The 18,632-nt window shown below is 42.6% G+C and overlaps 1 protein-coding gene across 9 annotated transcripts in view; it reads right to left on the reverse strand.

Moving 5' to 3' along the window:
• The window catches only part of AKAP10 (A-kinase anchoring protein 10), an 87,798-nt gene extending 72,097 nt beyond the window's left edge, over nt 1–15,701 (reverse strand). For 5 of the 9 annotated variants that reach the window (XM_047706816.1, XM_047706818.1, XM_047706820.1 and 2 more), the window contains exons 1-2: nt 15,436–15,700; nt 4,062–4,109 (exon numbers count right to left, since the gene is read on the reverse strand). In XM_047706816.1, coding sequence (XP_047562772.1) covers nt 4,062–4,109; nt 15,436–15,523 — 136 coding nt within the window. In that variant the 5' untranslated portion in view covers nt 15,524–15,700. Of the gene's footprint in view, nt 1–4,061; nt 4,110–15,435 lie in introns of all 9 variants that reach the window. The other 4 variants (XM_047706813.1, XM_047706817.1, XM_047706821.1 and 1 more) reach the window with 2 other exon arrangements.
• Nucleotides 15,702–18,632: the final 2,931 nt, after the last annotated feature.

Genomic DNA, 18,632 nt, shown 5'->3' on the forward strand with positions numbered 1-18,632 from the left:
CTCAGGTCATGATCTCAGGGTCCTGGGATCGAGCCCCGCATCGGGCTCTCTGCTCAGCAGGGAGCCTGCTTCCTCCTCTCTCTCTGCCTGCCTCTCTGCCTGCTTGTGATCTCTGTCAAATAAATGAATAAAAAAAAATCTTAAAAAAAAAAAAAAAAGTTATTAGTAACTCTGGCTGATTCAAGGGGAACGTCTCACTCACACTCTGGACCTCTCTGCAGCAGCTCGTAGGGTACACCTCTATGGAACTGGAGCCCCACGGGGGAAGCCCTGACCTGCATCTGACACCTGGCCTTTGATTTGGGCTTGGGGCCTATTAATCCCTTACCGCTAGCTATTCACTTTGGCTTTACCATATCAAGACCAATTTGTCCAAATACCAAACTCACTGCATCTTCTTCCAAACTAATGCTCCTATTCAATTTCCCTATCTCTGCTCAACCTGCCAGTCTCCAAAGCTCAAAATCATGGGCCCATTCTTTTTCACTCTACATGTTTGCCTAAGAGTGGTTGATTTTTTTCTTAAAGATATTTAAACATCTACTTACATGTTTATTATCAACACCACACCCTTAATACAGGCTTTTCTGTATTACAGCAAAAGAACTTCTTTGGTCTCCATCCTATGAAACTCTTCCAGACTTACCTTTCATAAATACCATATGTAAACATCAACATCCCAATCAAAAGCCTACAGGCTCCCTATTTTCTCTGTCTCAAGTCTCTATTCTGGTCTTCAAGGCCCTTACAATTGGGTATCAATCTTCTGTGAAAATATCCTCTTACTTGTCTGAAGGTCCCTTTGCCCAATATATACTCAAAGAAGAGGCTGGGCTGTTAGGGAAAAGAGAAATTGCCTCTTTCATTCAAATCCTTATTATTCAACTTTTATAGAGCTTAAGTCCCATTTCTACAAAATCTTCCCCACACTTCAAAACCCATGTGCTAATCTCAAATTCCTCTGACCTCCTCACAATACTTCATCTAACTAAGCCATCATGTTCAGGGCCTCTTCTGTTACAATAAGAGCTACCAGAGTAGTACCTCCTGCATACCAGACCTTGTACTGGGGGCTTGATACACATTTTCTGGAGGGTATATTACTTCATTATCTCTCACACCAATTTTGCAAGACCAGTATTTTCCTCATTTTTGAGATGCGGACACAGAAAGACAAAAGTTAAATACCTGGCTATAAGTCAATGAGATAGTAGTTGTTTCAACAAGCAGAATTTCAGCTTTGGTCTGCCAGACTCTAGAAAAATCACTCTTTTGCCTTTGGTTGGAAACTCAGACTCTAGAATTATTGTGTGGATAAAATAATATATGTAAATGTCTCCACGTACCTCCCACCCACCATGCCAAAAGTGAACATATAATTTCCCAACTTGGTTCTCCACAAGTCACACAGTTAGGCAAGCCAGAAAAGTAGGTGTTAATCTGAAACTTTCCTGTCCCTTACACCTCCTATTTAATCAATAACAAAGTTCTATCCATTTTTGCTCTACACTGATCACTCCAGATCTCTTTATTTTCATCACTGTAGATCCAGCCCATGCCATCTGTGGAATCACTTGATGAATGTTCCTCTCTCCCCTACCAATCTGTAAGTTCAGTGAGTGCAGGAGCCAAGTCTTTTTTTGTCTAGCCTCAGTTTTTGGCTAATGCCTATAACAGAACAGGTGTTCAAGAAATGGTTGTTATTAGTATGTTGGTGTATTTGCTACTATTCCACATCTAAGCTCTAATCATACTGCAAACTTCTTGAGGGCCTGTTTCCTACGCTGTTCTGTAAGATTCTAAGGTAAGCCAGTGAATGCTAAGCACAGATTATATACTGTCACAGGGTAGGAACATGGCATTTTTCAGCCAGGTACAGTTTCAGAAGTTAGGCAGGCCAACCCTCTCACTCCACAAATGAAGAATCCGAGGAAGGTTACAGGACTTCCCAAGGTCACGCTGTTAGTAGCAGTTTAGAGTAGAAGACTAGTAGTAGTAGTAGAAGTAGTAGTAGAAGTAGTAGTAGTAGAAGAAGTAGTAGTAGAAGACTACTAGTAGTAGAAGGAGAAATCTAAAGTGCCTGAGACATCAAACCCCTTCCTTCTACATTCAGATCTCGTCTTTACACATGCTGATTGCTAAGGGCTTGAAGTCTTTATCAAAGTAAATCACATTCTGCTTAAGGAAGACAGTATGAACCAACATGAAATCCACCTGGCTTAAAATTAACAGAAGTAAGCAGAAAATAAGACTGTAAAGTACCCTAGCTCTTCCCTAGTATTACAAATCTCTTAAGTTATAATTAGTCACTCTCCAGCAAACTGAGCATAAATGGTTAATACTCAATGCCAGCCACACAAGATACAAACATTTGAAAGAAAAGTCTAAGTAGCGGGTACCTGGGTGGCTCAGTGGGTTAATGCCTCTGCCTTCAGCTCAGGTCATGATCCCGGAGTCCTGGGATTGAGCTCTGAATCGGGCTCTCTGCTCAGCAGGGAGCCTGCTTCCCTTCCTCTCTGCCTGCCTCTCTGCCTACTTGTGATCTCTGTCTGTCAAATAAATAAATAAAATCTTAAAAAAAAAAAAAAAAGTCTAAGTACCAATCTATAGATCTCATGTAAATAGATTTTATTTATGAAATTTACATGTAATGGCTATATAAATAATTTCCATTATAATTTTCCATTCCAATCTTTGTAATTAATATAATAAAATCAGTCAAAACTATAGTAGAGATTACAACCTGAAAAGTATGCTCTAACCTATAAACATAGACAATATACTGATTACAATAAAGTACTCTGGATAAATTTTAAGTTAAGACGATTCATCCAAAGTAACAGAGAAGTAAAAACTGTAATGATCCATACATTAAACAACAGAAAGCCAAGCCTTGTAAGTGGCCATTCTTTACTCCAGAACTGTCAGCTCAATTCAGTGTATTTTTTACTTTTTTTTTTTTAAGATTTTATTTATTCGACAGACAGAGATCACAAGTAGGCGGGGGGGGGGGGGGGGGGAAGCAGGCTCCCTGCCAAGCAGAGAACCTGATGTGGGGCTCGATCCCAAGGACCCTGGGATCATGACCTGAGCCAAAGACAGAGGCTTTAACCCACTGAGCCACCCAGGTGGCACTTTTTGTTTTGTTTTTAAAGATTTATTTATGGGGCACCTGGGTGACTCAGTCAGTTAAGCCTCTGCCTTTGGCTCAGGTCATGATCGCAGGGTCCTAAGATCAAGCCCCATATCAGGCTCCTTCCTTGGCGGGGAGCCTGCTTCCCCTCCTCTGCCCTTCCTCCCATTTGTGCTCTCTCTCTCTCTCAAATAAAATAAATTTTAAAAAATAAAAAAAATGTATTTATTTATTTTAGAGAGAGAGAGTGAGCACAGTGGGGAGGGGCAGATGGACAGAGAGTCTGCAGCAGACTCCACACTGAGCCGAGAACCCAACACAGAGCTTGATCTCACGACCCTGAGCCAAAACCAAGAGCCAGACACTCAACCCATGCAGGTACCCCTCGCTTTTTGCTTTTTTTTTTTAAATAAAGTCAACTACAAACCGTAAGAGACGCTCAACTACAGGAAAGAAACTGAGGGTTGCTGGAGGAGAGGTATGGGGGGATGGGGTAACTGGGTGATAGACATTAAGGAGGACACCTGATCTAATCATGAGCACTGGGTGTTATATGCAACAGATGAATCACTAAACTCTACCTCTGACACTAACAATAAACTCTATGTTAATTCACTGATTTTAAGTTAAAAAAAATAATAAAATCAACTCATTGATTCTAAGGAACAATCAAACATGTGATTAATGGAGGGCATTGGTTTACTGTATCACTAGGACAGCCAACAAGTGCTTAGCAAAAGCCTATCATATATGCAAGGTGCTGAAGAATATACAGGTAGAACAAGGAAATAAGTCACAATCATAAATAATTACAAAAGAAGGCAGAGATGATTAATGGCAAAAGAAGGGGGGAAGATAACAGGTTTAAATAGCCTGTAAATGCAAAGCACATCACTTTTTTAACACAATGGAACGCCACTGAACTCACCTTTAATTGACTTGACATCTGAGGTTTTCTCTTGTTCTTTGCCTTTCACTGGAAGATAAAAGAGCATCATGACCAACTTCTACAGTCAAAAAGATCCTATCTGTACGATGTAAAAATTAGACAAGCTTTTTTCTAACAGATGAATATTCACAGCTGTACAACAATGGAATAACACCTTGGAGGGGAACAGGGCAAGACAGTTGTCAGGGGAAGTTTCTCTAAGGAAGTGACCCTTGAACGTCGTTCGGTCAAGAGCACTGAGCGTGCTAATGGAGAGACAATGTCAGAATACCTAGGTTCAAATCTAGCTTGCAACTTATTACACAGCCCTGTGACCATGGACCAGTTACTTTACTTCTCTGGGTCTCAATTTCCTTGATTTATAACTTTAGAAGAGTAATAACAACACCTACCTTAGAGGGTTATGAGTGAGAAAAGAATTTAAAAGAGCCCAGAAGAGTACGAGGTACAAGGTTAATTTAGGATGTTAACTAATATTATTTAAAAAAATATGCCACTAGATGCGTCTTCAAGAAAAAGAGTTCTTCGTGTATCATATCTTACTTTTTGTGTATTCCTCTCATAGCAGCAAATAAAAACATTCTAAACTTATAATCTAAATATCTAATACTCAAGGCTTAACAACTTCTCTTAAAATGCTACACAGTCTCTTCTCCATTATACAAAACAGTAGAAATTCTACTGCAAATATGCTAACAATGTAATATCCAAGAAAGGAAGGTACATGGCAGCTTAAGAAAAGCATGAACTCTTACAGGATCTGACATAAGACTATTTTTAACCTTCCTTACTTTTCTTGTATTTTTTTTTCCAACATTAAATTTTCTTTAGCCCCACCATGAAAAGCCTATCAAAATAAGAAATCCCAACATGTGCTCTTAAACAGTCAACACTGAAAGGCTAGTAGCAGGAAATAAAGAGCTCTCAAAGTACCGGATAAATTAATCCATCAACAAGTATGTGAGTGCCTCGTATGTCCTAGACATTGTCCTGGCTCAGGAAGGAACAGTCCTGTCTTCAAGAAGTCTACATACAAGAATGTGGAGACAAACATGAACAAAAATGAGATCATTTCAGCTACTGATCACTGCTGTTGGGAAAAAAAAAAAAAGTAATGTAGTAGAAGCAACTGGGTTGCATCTGCCAACTGACTGCTTCTCCCACTTGAAACATGAACTTGTCTGGCCTTCCAAGGCACTCGACTCCCTGGTTTCCAGCTGCTCCTTCTCAGTTTATCGCCTGGTCCACTTCTCCTCTACCTACTGAGAGTTTCTCAGAGAAAGTTGGGCACCTTTTCTTTTCACTACATACACATGTGTATTTCCTGGCTGAACTTACCCTTTTGAAGGCTTTCAATACCACAGACAAGCTATGAATTCTGAATTTCTGTTTCTAGTCTAAAACCTTCTTGACCTTAAAATTCATTTCGTTAACCATCTACCCATCCTCTTCTATAATTACACTGGTCCAAAATGGAATATACCATCTCTTCCCAAACCTGGTTTACTTCACTTTTCATTTTCTCTCATGAATGACCCTCCCACCCCAGTTTCTCAGGCCAAAAATCTCAGAGTCATTCTTTTTTTTTTTTTTTTTTAATTTATTTGACAGAGAGAGATTACAAGTAGACGGAGAGGCAGGCAAAGAGAGAGAGAGAGAGGGAAGCAGGCTCCCCGCTGAGCAGAGAGCCCGACACGGGACTCGATCCCAGGACCCCGAGATCATGACCCGAGCCGAAGGCAGCGGCCCAACCCACTGAGCCACCCAGGCGCCCCTCGGAGTCATTCTTAACATGTCTCTCCTTTACTTCCCAAACCCAAAACACTTCTAAGACCAACTGATTTTAACCACTAAAACATACCTCCACAGTTCCACTTTTGTCACCTTCAATACATTCTCATCAATCAGATCTAGTCAATACTTGAAACAGACAAGTACACACAATCCAACAATAACCACATTATTAGTGTTTTGCCTTATTTCCCTTTTCCCCCTAAATATTATATAAAGGCCTATGACTCACTACCTGATCCCACTACTTTTCCCTTCCCAGAGATAAATACTGCCCTAAATTGGATGTGTTTTCTACCATTTGTTTTTACTACTTGAGTGTAAAACATGCAGTTATTCTGTAGATCTTTAAAAATGACATGAATAGTATTCTTCTACTCATATCTGAAACTTGTATTCATCCCATAATTTGACTTGTCTATACTGATGCATTCATGTAGCTCTAGTTCATTCATTTTAGCTGCTTAATTCCTAAAATACACCTTTATTTATTCATTTTAGTACATGTCTTCCTATGTAGTCTATATGTAAGAATTTCTCTAGGATGGGCGCCTGGGTAGCTCAGATGGTTGAGCATCCGCCTTCAGCTCAGGTGATGATCTCCAGGTCCTGGGATTGAGCCCCACATCAGACTCCCAGCTCACCCAGGAGTCTGCCTCTCCTTCTCCCTCTGCCCCTCTCCCTGCTTGCGCTCTCTCTCTCTCTCAAATAAATAAATAAAATCTTAAAAAAAAAAAAACTTCTCTAGGATAAAACACTATAAACGGAATTAATAGGTAACCAGTGATGGGCAGTTTTAATGGAAGTGGCCATTTAATGACTATTTTTCAAATGGTATTTGATGGTATTTTTAATTCATTTCCTTGAGTTCCTTTGAGGGGATATCCTTTTGTATTTATTGGGTATTTAGGTATCTTCTTTTATGGGCTGGCTATTCAATTCCTTTGTCCTTCACTTATTTGCAGAAATTCCATTCATATTCTGGATGTTAATCCTTGGTGATGCAAATACCTTATGTGTATTTTATTGTATGGAAGCTTTAAATTTTAACGTAGCCAAATTTACATTATGTGGATTGTATTTTCCTATGTCTTAAAGATATCCTTTCCTAGCCCAGGATCAGATATTTTTTTCCTCTGTATTTTCTTACATATGATTTCAAATTTTGCTTTTTAAAATTCTGGGCTCTTATCTACCTGTATTTATTTCTGTTTGTCAGATATTGGGAAACTACAGCCCATGGGCCAAATCAAGCCCATCTTCAGTTTTTTATAAATAAAGTTTTAGTTTAACACAGCCATGTCCATTTGTTAACATATAATCTATGGGTACAAGGACACCATCTTGTCTTGTACAGAAAACTAACTGACCCCTGATGTATATGATACGACATAGAAAAATCCTAATTGTTTTTCTGCCAGAGGGAGAGCAAACATCACTCACTGATTAGTCCAACCTTTCTCAACTGAACAGGAACTCTTTATATACCAAGTTCCCATACATACATGGATCTGTTTCTGAGCATTTAATTCCAGTCTTAATTACTTAACCATATAATCAGCCTTTGACAGGGCCAAGTCCTCTACCTTATTCTCTTACAAAACTATCTGCTCTATTAATTATAGGGTCAACTTGTCCTGATCCTAAAACCCCCATAGGAATTTTTAAAGTAGCACTGACTGAATGATTAATGTGGGGGAGAGTTCACATCTTTCTGGGATTGAGTCTTTCTATCCATGAACATAGTATACCTCTCCATTTATCTGGGTCTCCTTTCATGTCAAATTAGGTTTTGTAAACTCTATAATGATTTTAGTTTTGTTTTTACTGGCATACAGTGGTAAAACTGAGTTGTTTTTTTTTTTTAAAGATTTTATTTATTTATTTGACAGAGAGATCACAAGCAAGCAGAGAGGCAGGCAGAGAGAGAGGAGGAAGCAGGCTCCCCGCTGAGCAGAGAGCCCGAGGCGGGGCTCAATCCCAGGACTCTGAGATCATGACCTGAGCCAAAGGCAGCGGCTTAACCCACTGAGCCACCCAGGCGCCCCTAAAACTGAGTTTTAAATACTCCCATATAAACACATATATTTTTAAAACCCAGCTGAACTCTTTTATGAGTTCTAATAGTAAGTGTGTAGATCTTCTTCAGTTTTTTTATATATGCAATTATTTTATCTGGGACTAACAATTCCTTTGTCTCCTTTCCATTCCAAAACTTAAATTTCCCTACTTTTTGTTTTGTGTATGTGCTATTGTGAAGACTACATTAGCTTTCTTTTTGTCTAATATCCCTGACATATTTTCCCATCCTTTTACTTTTAACCTTCTTATGATCCTTTTTTTTTTTTAAAGATTTTTTTTTTTTTAATTTGCCAGAGAGAGAGAGAGAGAGAGAGAGTACATACAAGCATGCAGAGAGGCAGGCACAGGCAGAGAGAGAAGCAGGCTCCCTGCCGAGCAAGGAGCCCAATGTGGGACTCGATCCCAGGACCCCGGGATCACGACCTGAGCCGAAGGCAGCGGCTTAACCAACTGAGCCACCCAGGTGTCCCTCTTATGATCCTTTTTATACTAAATGGCATACAGGAGGAATCTAGTCTTTTCACTGGGACAGCCCATTTCTGTTTATTGTGATTACTGCTGTAGATGTCTAAAGAAGATCATTCTTAAAACTTTGTAAATTTGTTGATTTCTCCTGGTAATTCTGCATATTTTGCTTTATATATTTGGAGACTGATATTAGGTGCAAAGCAGTTCAGAGTTTTATCTTCCTACTACCCTTTTCATTTTATCATAATGTAGTCACCTTTTTATCCCTGATAATGTTTTGTTGTTTCAAGTATGTCATCTGCCACATGGCTTTCTTCTGGTTGACATTTGTCTGCTATATCCTTCCATCCAGTTATTTTCATTTTCTCTATGTCCTTATGTTTTAGTTATGTTCCCAGTGGTTTATTGCTGGATCTTGGTTTATTATCCAGCCTGGCTTTTTGTCTTTTAGCCATACAGTCTTTTGGTAGAATTAAGCCTATTTACATTTATTGTGACTACTGATTTAGGTTTATTTCAACTACATTACTCTATACTGCTAACTATACTTTTTCTTGTTTCTGTATTTCCTTGTATTATGAAACATCCAAAACAAAGACAATACTAGAATTTAATCTGAGTAATACTCAGGTTTATCAAATCTTAAGATTATGCTACATTTGCTTCTAAAAATTTTTCAAAAGAAGACATGCATGTGAAAATTAATTCTCTCCCTGATTGGATTCCCCCTTCTCCCTAGGGAAATAATTTCATAAATAGATTATTGTCTCCACCTACAGTTTTACTCTTTAACGTATTTCTATATCTGTAAACAACATATAGCATTGATTGAAGGTTCTTAAACTTTATATAAGTGGTCCTACCAACTGCCATTCCCAATGGCAGCATACCCTAACCAAATCTTGGTATAGTCGGGCTTTAATCCCATCCTTCAGGAGTTCTCAAGAACTTTACTCCCTCAAGTAACACCTCTCTCTTCTGTATCATTTTCTCCCTCTCTACCAGATCATTTCTATCGCCATACAAACATGTTCTAGCACCTTTTATCTTAAAAAAAAAAAAAAAGAAAGAAAGAAAAGAAAAAAATCCCTTAACCCAAGAGCCCCTTTTAGTTCCTTTTCACTGCAGTTTCTTAAAAAGGGTGTTTTTATTCTTGCTACTTTCCACACTTCACCTTCTCCCTCCAACCCATTCCACTGATAGTGATACCTCCCTCAAAAGTCATCAATTACTTCCACATTATCAAACTAAGTAGTTATTTCATCTTGATCCTGCAAGTGACATTCAACACAACACACCCTTCTTTTTTAAACACTATCTTCTCTTAGCTTCCATGATATCACACTCCTTTATAACTGGTATTTTTTTTAAGGTATATTTTTTCCCCATGCATTTACCTTTTTTAAAGATTTTATTTATTTATTTGACAGAGATCACAAGTAGGCAAAGAGGCAGGCAGAGAGAGAGGAGGAAGCAGGCTCCCCGCTGAGCAGAGAGCCTGATGCAGGGCTCGATCCCAGGACCCTGGGATCATGACCTGAGCCGAAGGCAGAGGCTTTAACCCACTGAGCCACCCAGGCGCCCCTGCTATTTTATTTTTGATTCCCCTTTGCCAATGGCTCATGTTCCTTGATTTAACTTTTTAAAAAAGTTTTTTTTTTTTTTTAAAGATTTATACTTTTGAGAGAGAGACAGAGCACAAGCAGTGGGAGAGGAAGAGGGAGAAGCAGACCTCTGTAGAACCAGAAGTGACATGGGGCTCAATCCCTGGACCTGAAGATCATGATCTGAGTTAAAGGCAGACACCCAACCATCTGAGCCATCCAGGTGCCCCTCAATTTAACTTCTAAAAGCTGGCTTAACTCCAGAACTTTCACCAACTTTCTGTTCTTGTCTATAGTATGGCAGGCAATGCGACCTGGCCACAGAACTCATTTTCCTCTTTCTAGCAAGAGGACTGTAGCCTATTAGCTAGCTACTAGCTGGCTAGTTACTCTACATTTCCCAGAAGGTTTTGCAGTTATCTATGACCATATGACTAACTTCTCACCAACAGAATATGAATAGAAATAATTTTGTGCCACTTTCCTGGCCAAAGCTTCTCTTTCCTCTTTACCATGGATCAGGGGACTGAGGACAGACAGAAGGGGCTATGACCCAGCTTTGACAACAAACCACACCCTAAGGGAAAGCGGTGTAACAATATGGGAGGAAAGATCCCTGAATGACTGTGAAGCAAAGCCACCCAATAAACTTGGACTGTTACATTCAAGAGAGTAATTTTTTTTAAAAATCTATCTTTTTTGAGCCATTACACTTCAGTATATCTTTGTTATAATAGCCTTAGCCTTTCAACATAACTAATTCTCACATTTTATGTATTCTCTAGGTGATCTCATCTAGTCCCATGTCATTAATCATCAGTTATGCAAAATGTTTTTTTTTTAAGATTTTATTTATGTATTTGACACAGAGAGCGAGCACACAAGCAGCGGGAGTGGCAGGCAGAGGAAGAGGGAGAACCAGGTTCCCTGCTGAGGAAGGAGCGTAATGCGGGGGCTCGATCTCAGGATCCTGGGATCATTACCCGAGCTGAAGGCAGTGGCTTAACCGACTGAGCCACCCAGGTACCCCTGCAAAATATTTCTAAAGCCAGAACCGTATCTCAAGTTCTGACCTCTTCCTAGAACTATATAGATTCATACATTCCATTGCTTCTTTAACGTATCCACATGGATATCTGTTACACAAGGTCATAATTGCCAAAAACAGTTCTTAACTCTTCCTGCCCCATGCGGTAAGCCCAAAACTTTCCCAGTTTTTCTTCACTCCAATCACTTGTTCAAGCCATGCTATTTCTGTCTCCAAAGCATATCCTATACCCAGTAAGTCCCAGCCTTCTTCAGGTTCCTTAAATGCACCCAGCTATTGCTGCCTCAGGACATTTGTACTTCTAGTTCTCTCTGGTTAGAATGCAGCTCCTTTGATCTTTTGTGAGGCTGGCTCTCTCCCTTCACTCAGATCTCAAACTAAATACCATCTTCTCAGACAAGCCTTCCTTTATTATCTGAACAAATACTGTTGTCCTGTGATCTACTCCCACATCAATTTAAATTCCCTGCTCAGCACTTTTTACTAGCAGATATTTTTTGTTTTTATTCATTTATTCAACAAATATTTACCAAATTCCTAACTATGCCCAGGCACTGACCTACACATGGGGATACAGCTGTGAACAAAATCAGCTTCCAGGGGTGCCTGGGTGGCTCAGTGGGTTAAAGCCTCTGCCTTGGGGACGCCTGGGTGGCTCAGTTGGTTGGACGACTGCCTTTGGCTCAGGTCATGATCCTGGAGTCCCGGGATCGAGTCCCGCATCGGGCTCCCGGCTACGCGGGGAGTCTGCTTCTCTCTCTGACCTTCTCCTCGCTCATGCTCTCTCTCACTGTCTCTCTCTCAAATAAATAAATAAAATCTTAAAAAAAAAATTTAAAAAAAAAAAGCCTCTGCCTTCGGCTTGGGTCATGATCCCAGGGTCCTGGGATCGAGCCCCGCATCGCATCGGGCTCTCTGCTCAGCAGGGAGCCTGCTTCCTCCTCTCTCTCTGCTTGCCTCTCTGCCTACCTGTGATCTCTGTCTGTCAAATAAATAAATAAAATCTTAAAAAAAAATCAGCTTCCATCTTAACAAAATACATAGAAAAGTAGAGGGTGATAAATGCTGTGGAGAAAGTAGGTAAGACAGGAGTGCAAGGGCTGGGGACTGCAGTGTTAAAAGTAGGATAGACAAAGCCTCACCAAGATGTCAAATGAACAAAAACCTGAAGGAGATGAGAGAACAAAATAGTGGGTGTCTGTGGGAAGAGGTTTCCAGGCAGAGGGGGAAAAAAAAAATAAGTGCAAAGGCCCTGAGGCAGGAATGTATTTGACAACAAAGAGGCCAGTATAAAAAGAACAGTGAGGGCGCCTGGGTGGCTCGGTGGGTTGAGCCGCTGCCTTCGGCTCAGGTCATGATCTCAGGGTCCTGGGATCGAGTCCCACATCGGGCTCTCTGCTCAGCAGGGAGCCTGCTTCCCTTCCTCTCTCTCTGCCTGCCTCTCTGCCTACTTGTGATCTCTCTCTGTCAAATAAATAAATAAAATCTTTAAAAAAAAAAAAAAGAACAGTGAAAAGGAAACAGGAAACAGGAAAAGGAGAGCAGGAGATGAACACAGAGAAGAAATAGGAACAAGATTAAGGTGGGCCGTGTATAGGAAGCTACTGGAGAAATTTGAAGAGATAGGGGTCAAGGTTGGAGGAAGGGAAACCAAACTGAAGCCTACAGCAAAATAACTCTGCTTTCTCTATTTCCTTTTTGCCTTTGAAGATTTTATTTATTTGAGAGAGCAAGTGAGTGAGCAAGCAAGTGCTGGCAGGGGATGGGGGGTAGGGAGGTGGGGGTGGGAAGCAGAAGGAAAGGGAGAGAGAGAATCCCAAGTAGGCTCTGTGTTCAGCTCGGAACTCAACACAGGGTTCCATCTCACAACCCTGAGATCATGATGTGAGCCAAAATCAAGAGTCAGACCCTCAACCAACTGAGCCACCCAGGCACCCGTTTTCTCTACTTTCATAAAACCAGCTTCCTCTTAACATTTAAGCTGAGATTTGAGTGACATCCTCTCAAAGGACTTAACTGTCCAATCTACAGGGATGACCACTTAGACCAGGGAGTTAATAGTCAGGGATGGTGAGAAGATGTTGAATTTGGTTATGTTCTGGGGTAGTCTTAGCAGATTTGCTTATGTAGATACAGAGTAGGAGAGAAAGAAAGGTTCAAGAAGGTACTAAAGTTTCAGAATGAGCAAGTAAAAGAACAGAAATGCAATTTACTGAGGTAACAAAAAATGTGGAGTTAAATTTTGGATACAGTAACTGAAAGATCCATCTGTCAGCCTATTATTTCTATTAAAGATATACTGTATCTATTAGGTAGAGGTATAAAGTGGACCAACAGCTGGATATACCATTCCTAACTCGGGAGAGAATTCAAGCTGGAGATGTAAATTCAGGAGTCGTCTGCATATAGGTGGTATTTAAAAATGGTATTTAAAGACTGGATGGGATCCCTAAACAGAAGCATCTCCAGCTTCTCCTCTTGCCACATTCAGCCTGCAAAAAGCAACTACAATGATCTTTTTATAACATAAGATCAAATCACTCCTCTTTAAAAATTCTAAGGGGTGCCTGGGTAGCTCAGTGGGTTAAGTGTCTGACTCTGGATTTCAGCTCAGGTCACCATCTCACGGTCATGAAATCCAGCCCCGAAGTAGCGCCACACTGAGCATGTAGCCTGCTTAAGATTCTCTCCCTCTCCCCTCCTCTCGCGCTCTCTTTCAAAAATAAGAGTAATAATAATAAATTGAAATAATGTCTCTGCATTTGAAATAAAACCTAACGATGGCCTACAAAGCTCTGAATCTTGTCTACCTCTCCAAGCCCAAATCACAATGGCCTTCCTTCCTTTCTTGAAGGACACCAAACTCTTTCTTGACTCACAACCTTTGGACATGCTCTTCCCTAGCCTCTGGTACCTCCTACTGAGCCCTTGGCTCTAAGTTCCAAGGTCACCTGCTGAGGCCCCTCTCTAACATCAAACCAAAATATGCTTCTCCTCTCACCTCATCTCTGTCATGTTATCAATTTGTATATACACACAGGTATTAAAAGAGAAATGTATTCTCTGTCTGCTGCAGCAGACAATAAGGTCCGTAGGTGCAGGGACTTTTTCTTGTTCAGTGCTTAATAATGAGGGCCTAACACAGTGCCTGCCAAGCAGCAGACATTCAAAAGTATTTGTTGGACAGAGACAACAGTCTATTATGTAACATGCAATCTGCCTTATTATACACAGAATGCTTTCTTTCCCCCTTTAAAAAAAAAAAAAACCCACTTCAACATTGTCAAACAAATTAGAGCCATAAACTACACCAAGGTACATTATCAACAAAGCTTCCTTGTACCATTTTACAGGTTTCCTTCATTCAGCAGAGCTTTCATTCATTCCTCACAGTACCATTCACTCACCTAGACATCAGTTACTAAAACTCTGCATGTACTTAAAAAGAATTCTTGAATTCATATCTGAACGGGGCCTTTAGGAACCACCTAATTCTTGGCTGAGAGAGAAGAAAATGGGTTAACACTTTTCTATCCCAGGTGACAGTCAGTAGCAGAGCAGTCATGTGAACCCAAGCCTCTGATAAGGTTTAGTGTTTTGTTTTTCTTTTTCCTCTGATACCTTTTCTCTTAAATAACAAGAACTTAAAGAACCACTATCACCCAAAAAGACCTACACTTGTTCATTCTGGATATATACTTTGAATGCAACACAACAACTTTATCCAGGTTCAAAACTAAACTGCCTCTACTTAAAAAATGGGCAGCTATTACAACTGAAAATCAGAAATTTAGTTTACAAAGTGAGCGTTCCAACAGTTAAGTTGACTTGCTAAGTCATCAAAAGAAATAGTCTTCATTAGGGAACTTTCAGCAATAAGTAATGTTATTTAGAACTGCAGGATCCCCCACCCCACCCCCCAAAAAAGGGGAAACTAGAAAATAGCACCAGTTGAAGAAAAGAGCTTTTTCACATGTTGCCTTTAGATATAAAACCCTCAATATTCTGAAAAGTCAGAGACTTCCGTAACAGGGTACTAAAGGAATTTCCTTTTTCTGGATCCACCGTTTAGACACACAGCACACAAACGCGAAAACTGGGTTTGCGCAAACAGGCATTAACTTGTACGGGCTCCGGCAAACACTTTTGGACCAGCGAGAAAATTCCCCTCTGACCTCGCGCGAGGAGGCCACCTTCTCCCTCCCTGCAGAGTCCGGGAGCAAAGCAAGGTACGCAGGGGGCGTCTGCGCGGAGGCCGAGGGCCTCGCCGCCAGCCGGGAGGAAAGCCCGTGCAGGCCCACCTACCCCACCGCCGCCCCTGAAGCCCGGCCTGGCTCCCAGCCGGAGCCCCCTCTGCTACCTTTCCGCCGGAAGAAGGACATGGCGGGGCCCGGGTCGGGGCGGAGGGCGCGGGGGGACTGTCGCGGGGAGGGCCCGGCTCCCCTCATTCAGCAACCGGCCCGGACTTCCGGGTCCGCAGCGGCCGCCACACTAGCCTGAAAAGAGACCCCTCTTCCGGGTGTGGGCCCCACCGCCTCCTCGAGAAGCCCAGGCAGCTCCTGCCGCCATATTATCAACAAGCCGCCCGCCCGGAGTTCCGGTCCTTCCCCGCGCGAGGCTTCACGGGAGGCCGAAACGCCGGCCCCGCCCCCCATCCCCGCCTCCTCTCGTGGGTGCGGGGGCACGCGCCCAGCCCGCCCACGTGATCCTGCGCGCGTGCGGCCTGTGCCCTTTTCTAGGTCCGGCGTTGCTGCCAGGGTTGGAGAGATGTAGATCCGGTCCCCGCAAAACTGGCCCTCCTGGAGCGGGAGTCCTCTCCACTCCCCGCTACCGCCGGAGCCTGGAGTGGATGGCGCGGTGCCTCAGGTCTGGGGGCGTCCGGCCGTGGGCACTCAGAGCGTGCCCTTTACACAAGGCGAGGCCAGCACTGCCGCGCTCCCGCTTAGCCCTCCTGTTTCTCGGTTCCAGTGAGGCTGAAAGGCACGGGCCGACTACAGCAGCTTCACCCTGCACCTGCAGCCCGTGCTCGCCCAGGCGAGCAGACCAAACACACACCCCCAGTCGCGCGGATACCGCGAGGTCACGGTTCCTCGAAGGGGGAAGAGGCATAACCTGTTTTATGCGGCTGCACTGGCTTTCTCAATCACAGTGACTTCGGCAATAAAAAAGGAGAAGTGGGCTTGTTTTCAGAACCAAATCCCTACGAATGCTCAAGTTTGAAAGGGGCAGTAACATAAAAGCATCGCCAGTAATTACAAGGCAGACTCGTGAATTATCCTTCAAGCTTCGTTCAAATGCCTTTTCCCCGGTAAATCTGGCCCTCCATCCATCCCTAAAGCAGAGGGGAACCAAGTCTCCCCCGCACTCTCAGTGTTCCTCACCACTGGGTGAAGTGCCCTGGTTGGGAAATAATTGTAGCCTTGTGTGTGCTCCTTTGGGGAAGGAATATAGAAGATAGCACTGAATAAATGTCCACTGAGTGTTTTTTAAATCAGTAAAATCATGTGACGGTTGGGGAAACGGGACCAAAAAGAAGTCCAACTTGTCCAAGATTATGGAGTGTCAGTGTTTGAGATTAACAAAAACCCGGTGTCTTTTCACCATATAATTAGAGCAACTTAATAGATTTGTTTTGGTAAAGTAATCACAGCTGATACTTATTGAACGTTTTCTACGCAGTTACTGTGCCAAAGCCTCCGGATTAAGAATAGTCTTTGGGTCTTGGTGTGGGGAAAACTAGGCACAGTTAAAGTATCTTGTCCAAGGTCACAAGCTAACTAGGGGTGAATCCTGGATTTCAAACTTAGTTACCTCCAGAGCCTAAGATCAAACCTCTTGCTGCCTAGGTAAAGGGAGTTTTGCTTGGTAGAAGCAAGAGAGACTGGCGGAGGCTCTGGATGCCTGAGTGTATTCTGGACCTGAGTTGGCGTTGAGAATGGATGTCTGTTCATCTCCTGGGGGCCTCTGCAGAGGCCGCAGGGGAATTTGGGCAGCGTCCTTCCACAATCAGAAGGGCTATTGTAGGGACGCCTGGGTGGCTCAGTTGGTTGGACGGCTGCCTTCGGCTCGGGTCATGATCCCGGAGTCCCAGGATCGACTCCCACATCAGGCTCCCAGCTCCGTGGGGAGTCTGCTTCTCCCTCTGACCTTCTCCTCACTCACACTCTCTCTCACTGTTTCTCTCAAATAAATAAAAAAAATCTTAAAAAAAAAAAAAAAAGAAGGGCTATTGTAAACCAGCCTGCACTGGGGAGGACCACTCTGCTGTCTGTGGCCAATAAAACCAAAGGTCTTGCCCTTCAATTAGATTGGCTGAAGACAAGGAAGAGTGTAGCTGATGTGCAGTTGATATAAGGGAATTAAGTGGGATCTAGCAGAAGTGTAAGCACGGGGCCCTTCTCTCTCTCTCCCCGCCCGGAGTCCAATCCCTTGGCAGTGCCTTCTTGTATTTGTTGACTGGCTAGTTGCCTGGGACTGAAGGGAGAGTGTAAGAAATCCCCTGAATATCATCACTGAACAGGAGCCAGGGGGAGTGCTCTAATCCCTGCAAATCTCAAACCCTGTCTCATTTTCTCTAACTCAGCGTAGAATCCATGTAAAAGCAGGACCAGCCCTGCCTTCCACTGTGATTACTGCTCTTGAGTGCCTCGTAGCAGAAATTCTGGAGCTGCCTTTACTCCTCCGGGCAGCAGAATACGTATTCTCAGGTGGTAATACCTTCTTTCTTTCTTTCTTTCTTTCTTTCTTTCTTTCTTTAAATATTTATTTATTTATTTATTTATTTATTTATTTATTTATTTGACAGAGAGCGATCAGAAGTAGACAGAGAGGCAGGCGGGGAGAGGGGGAGTAAGCAGGCTCCCTGCTGATCAGAGAGCCCGATGCTGGGCTCGATCCCGGGACCCCAGAATCATGACCCAAGCTGAAGGCAGAGGCTTTAACCTACTGAGCCACCCAGGCATCCCTGTCATTATTTCTTAGGTACTCCTGTGCTCTCCGTATACTAAGTGCTTTGTCTTTTTTTTCCTAAAGATTTTATTTATTTATTTGACAGAGACAGCAAAAGAGGGAATATAAGCAGGGGGAGTGGGAGAAGAAGTACGCCTCCCACCAAGCAGGGGACCCGATGCAGGACTAGATTCCAGAACCCTGGGATCATGACCTGAGCCGAACGCAGATGCTTAACTGACTGAGCCACCCTGGCGCCCCTACTATCACACTCCTACTTCATCCTTTACGTTTACATTCTCCCCCCCCCCCGCCAAAAGACCCCATGAGATGGCTAATGTCATTACCCCCAGTTTACGGGTGATGACATTGAGGCTCAGAGTAACTTACCCCGGGAGCACAAGGCTAATAAGGGATAGAGACAAGATTTCGACCACAGTCAGTCTGACTCCAAGCTATTTGCTTATACTACTGCTCCTGTCTTTCTTTCCACCTGCAGCTCATACCTAATCAGCTGATTCCAGCCTGGGGTGTCTATTTATTGGGAAAATAGAAGGCAATGCATGACACCTAGCAGTGCAGACGCCTACTCAATCATCACCCATTAAA

The sequence above is a fragment of the Lutra lutra genome, chromosome 16, assembly GCF_902655055.1.
Source record: "Lutra lutra chromosome 16, mLutLut1.2, whole genome shotgun sequence".
NCBI classification, from domain to species: Eukaryota; Metazoa; Chordata; class Mammalia; order Carnivora; family Mustelidae; genus Lutra; species Lutra lutra.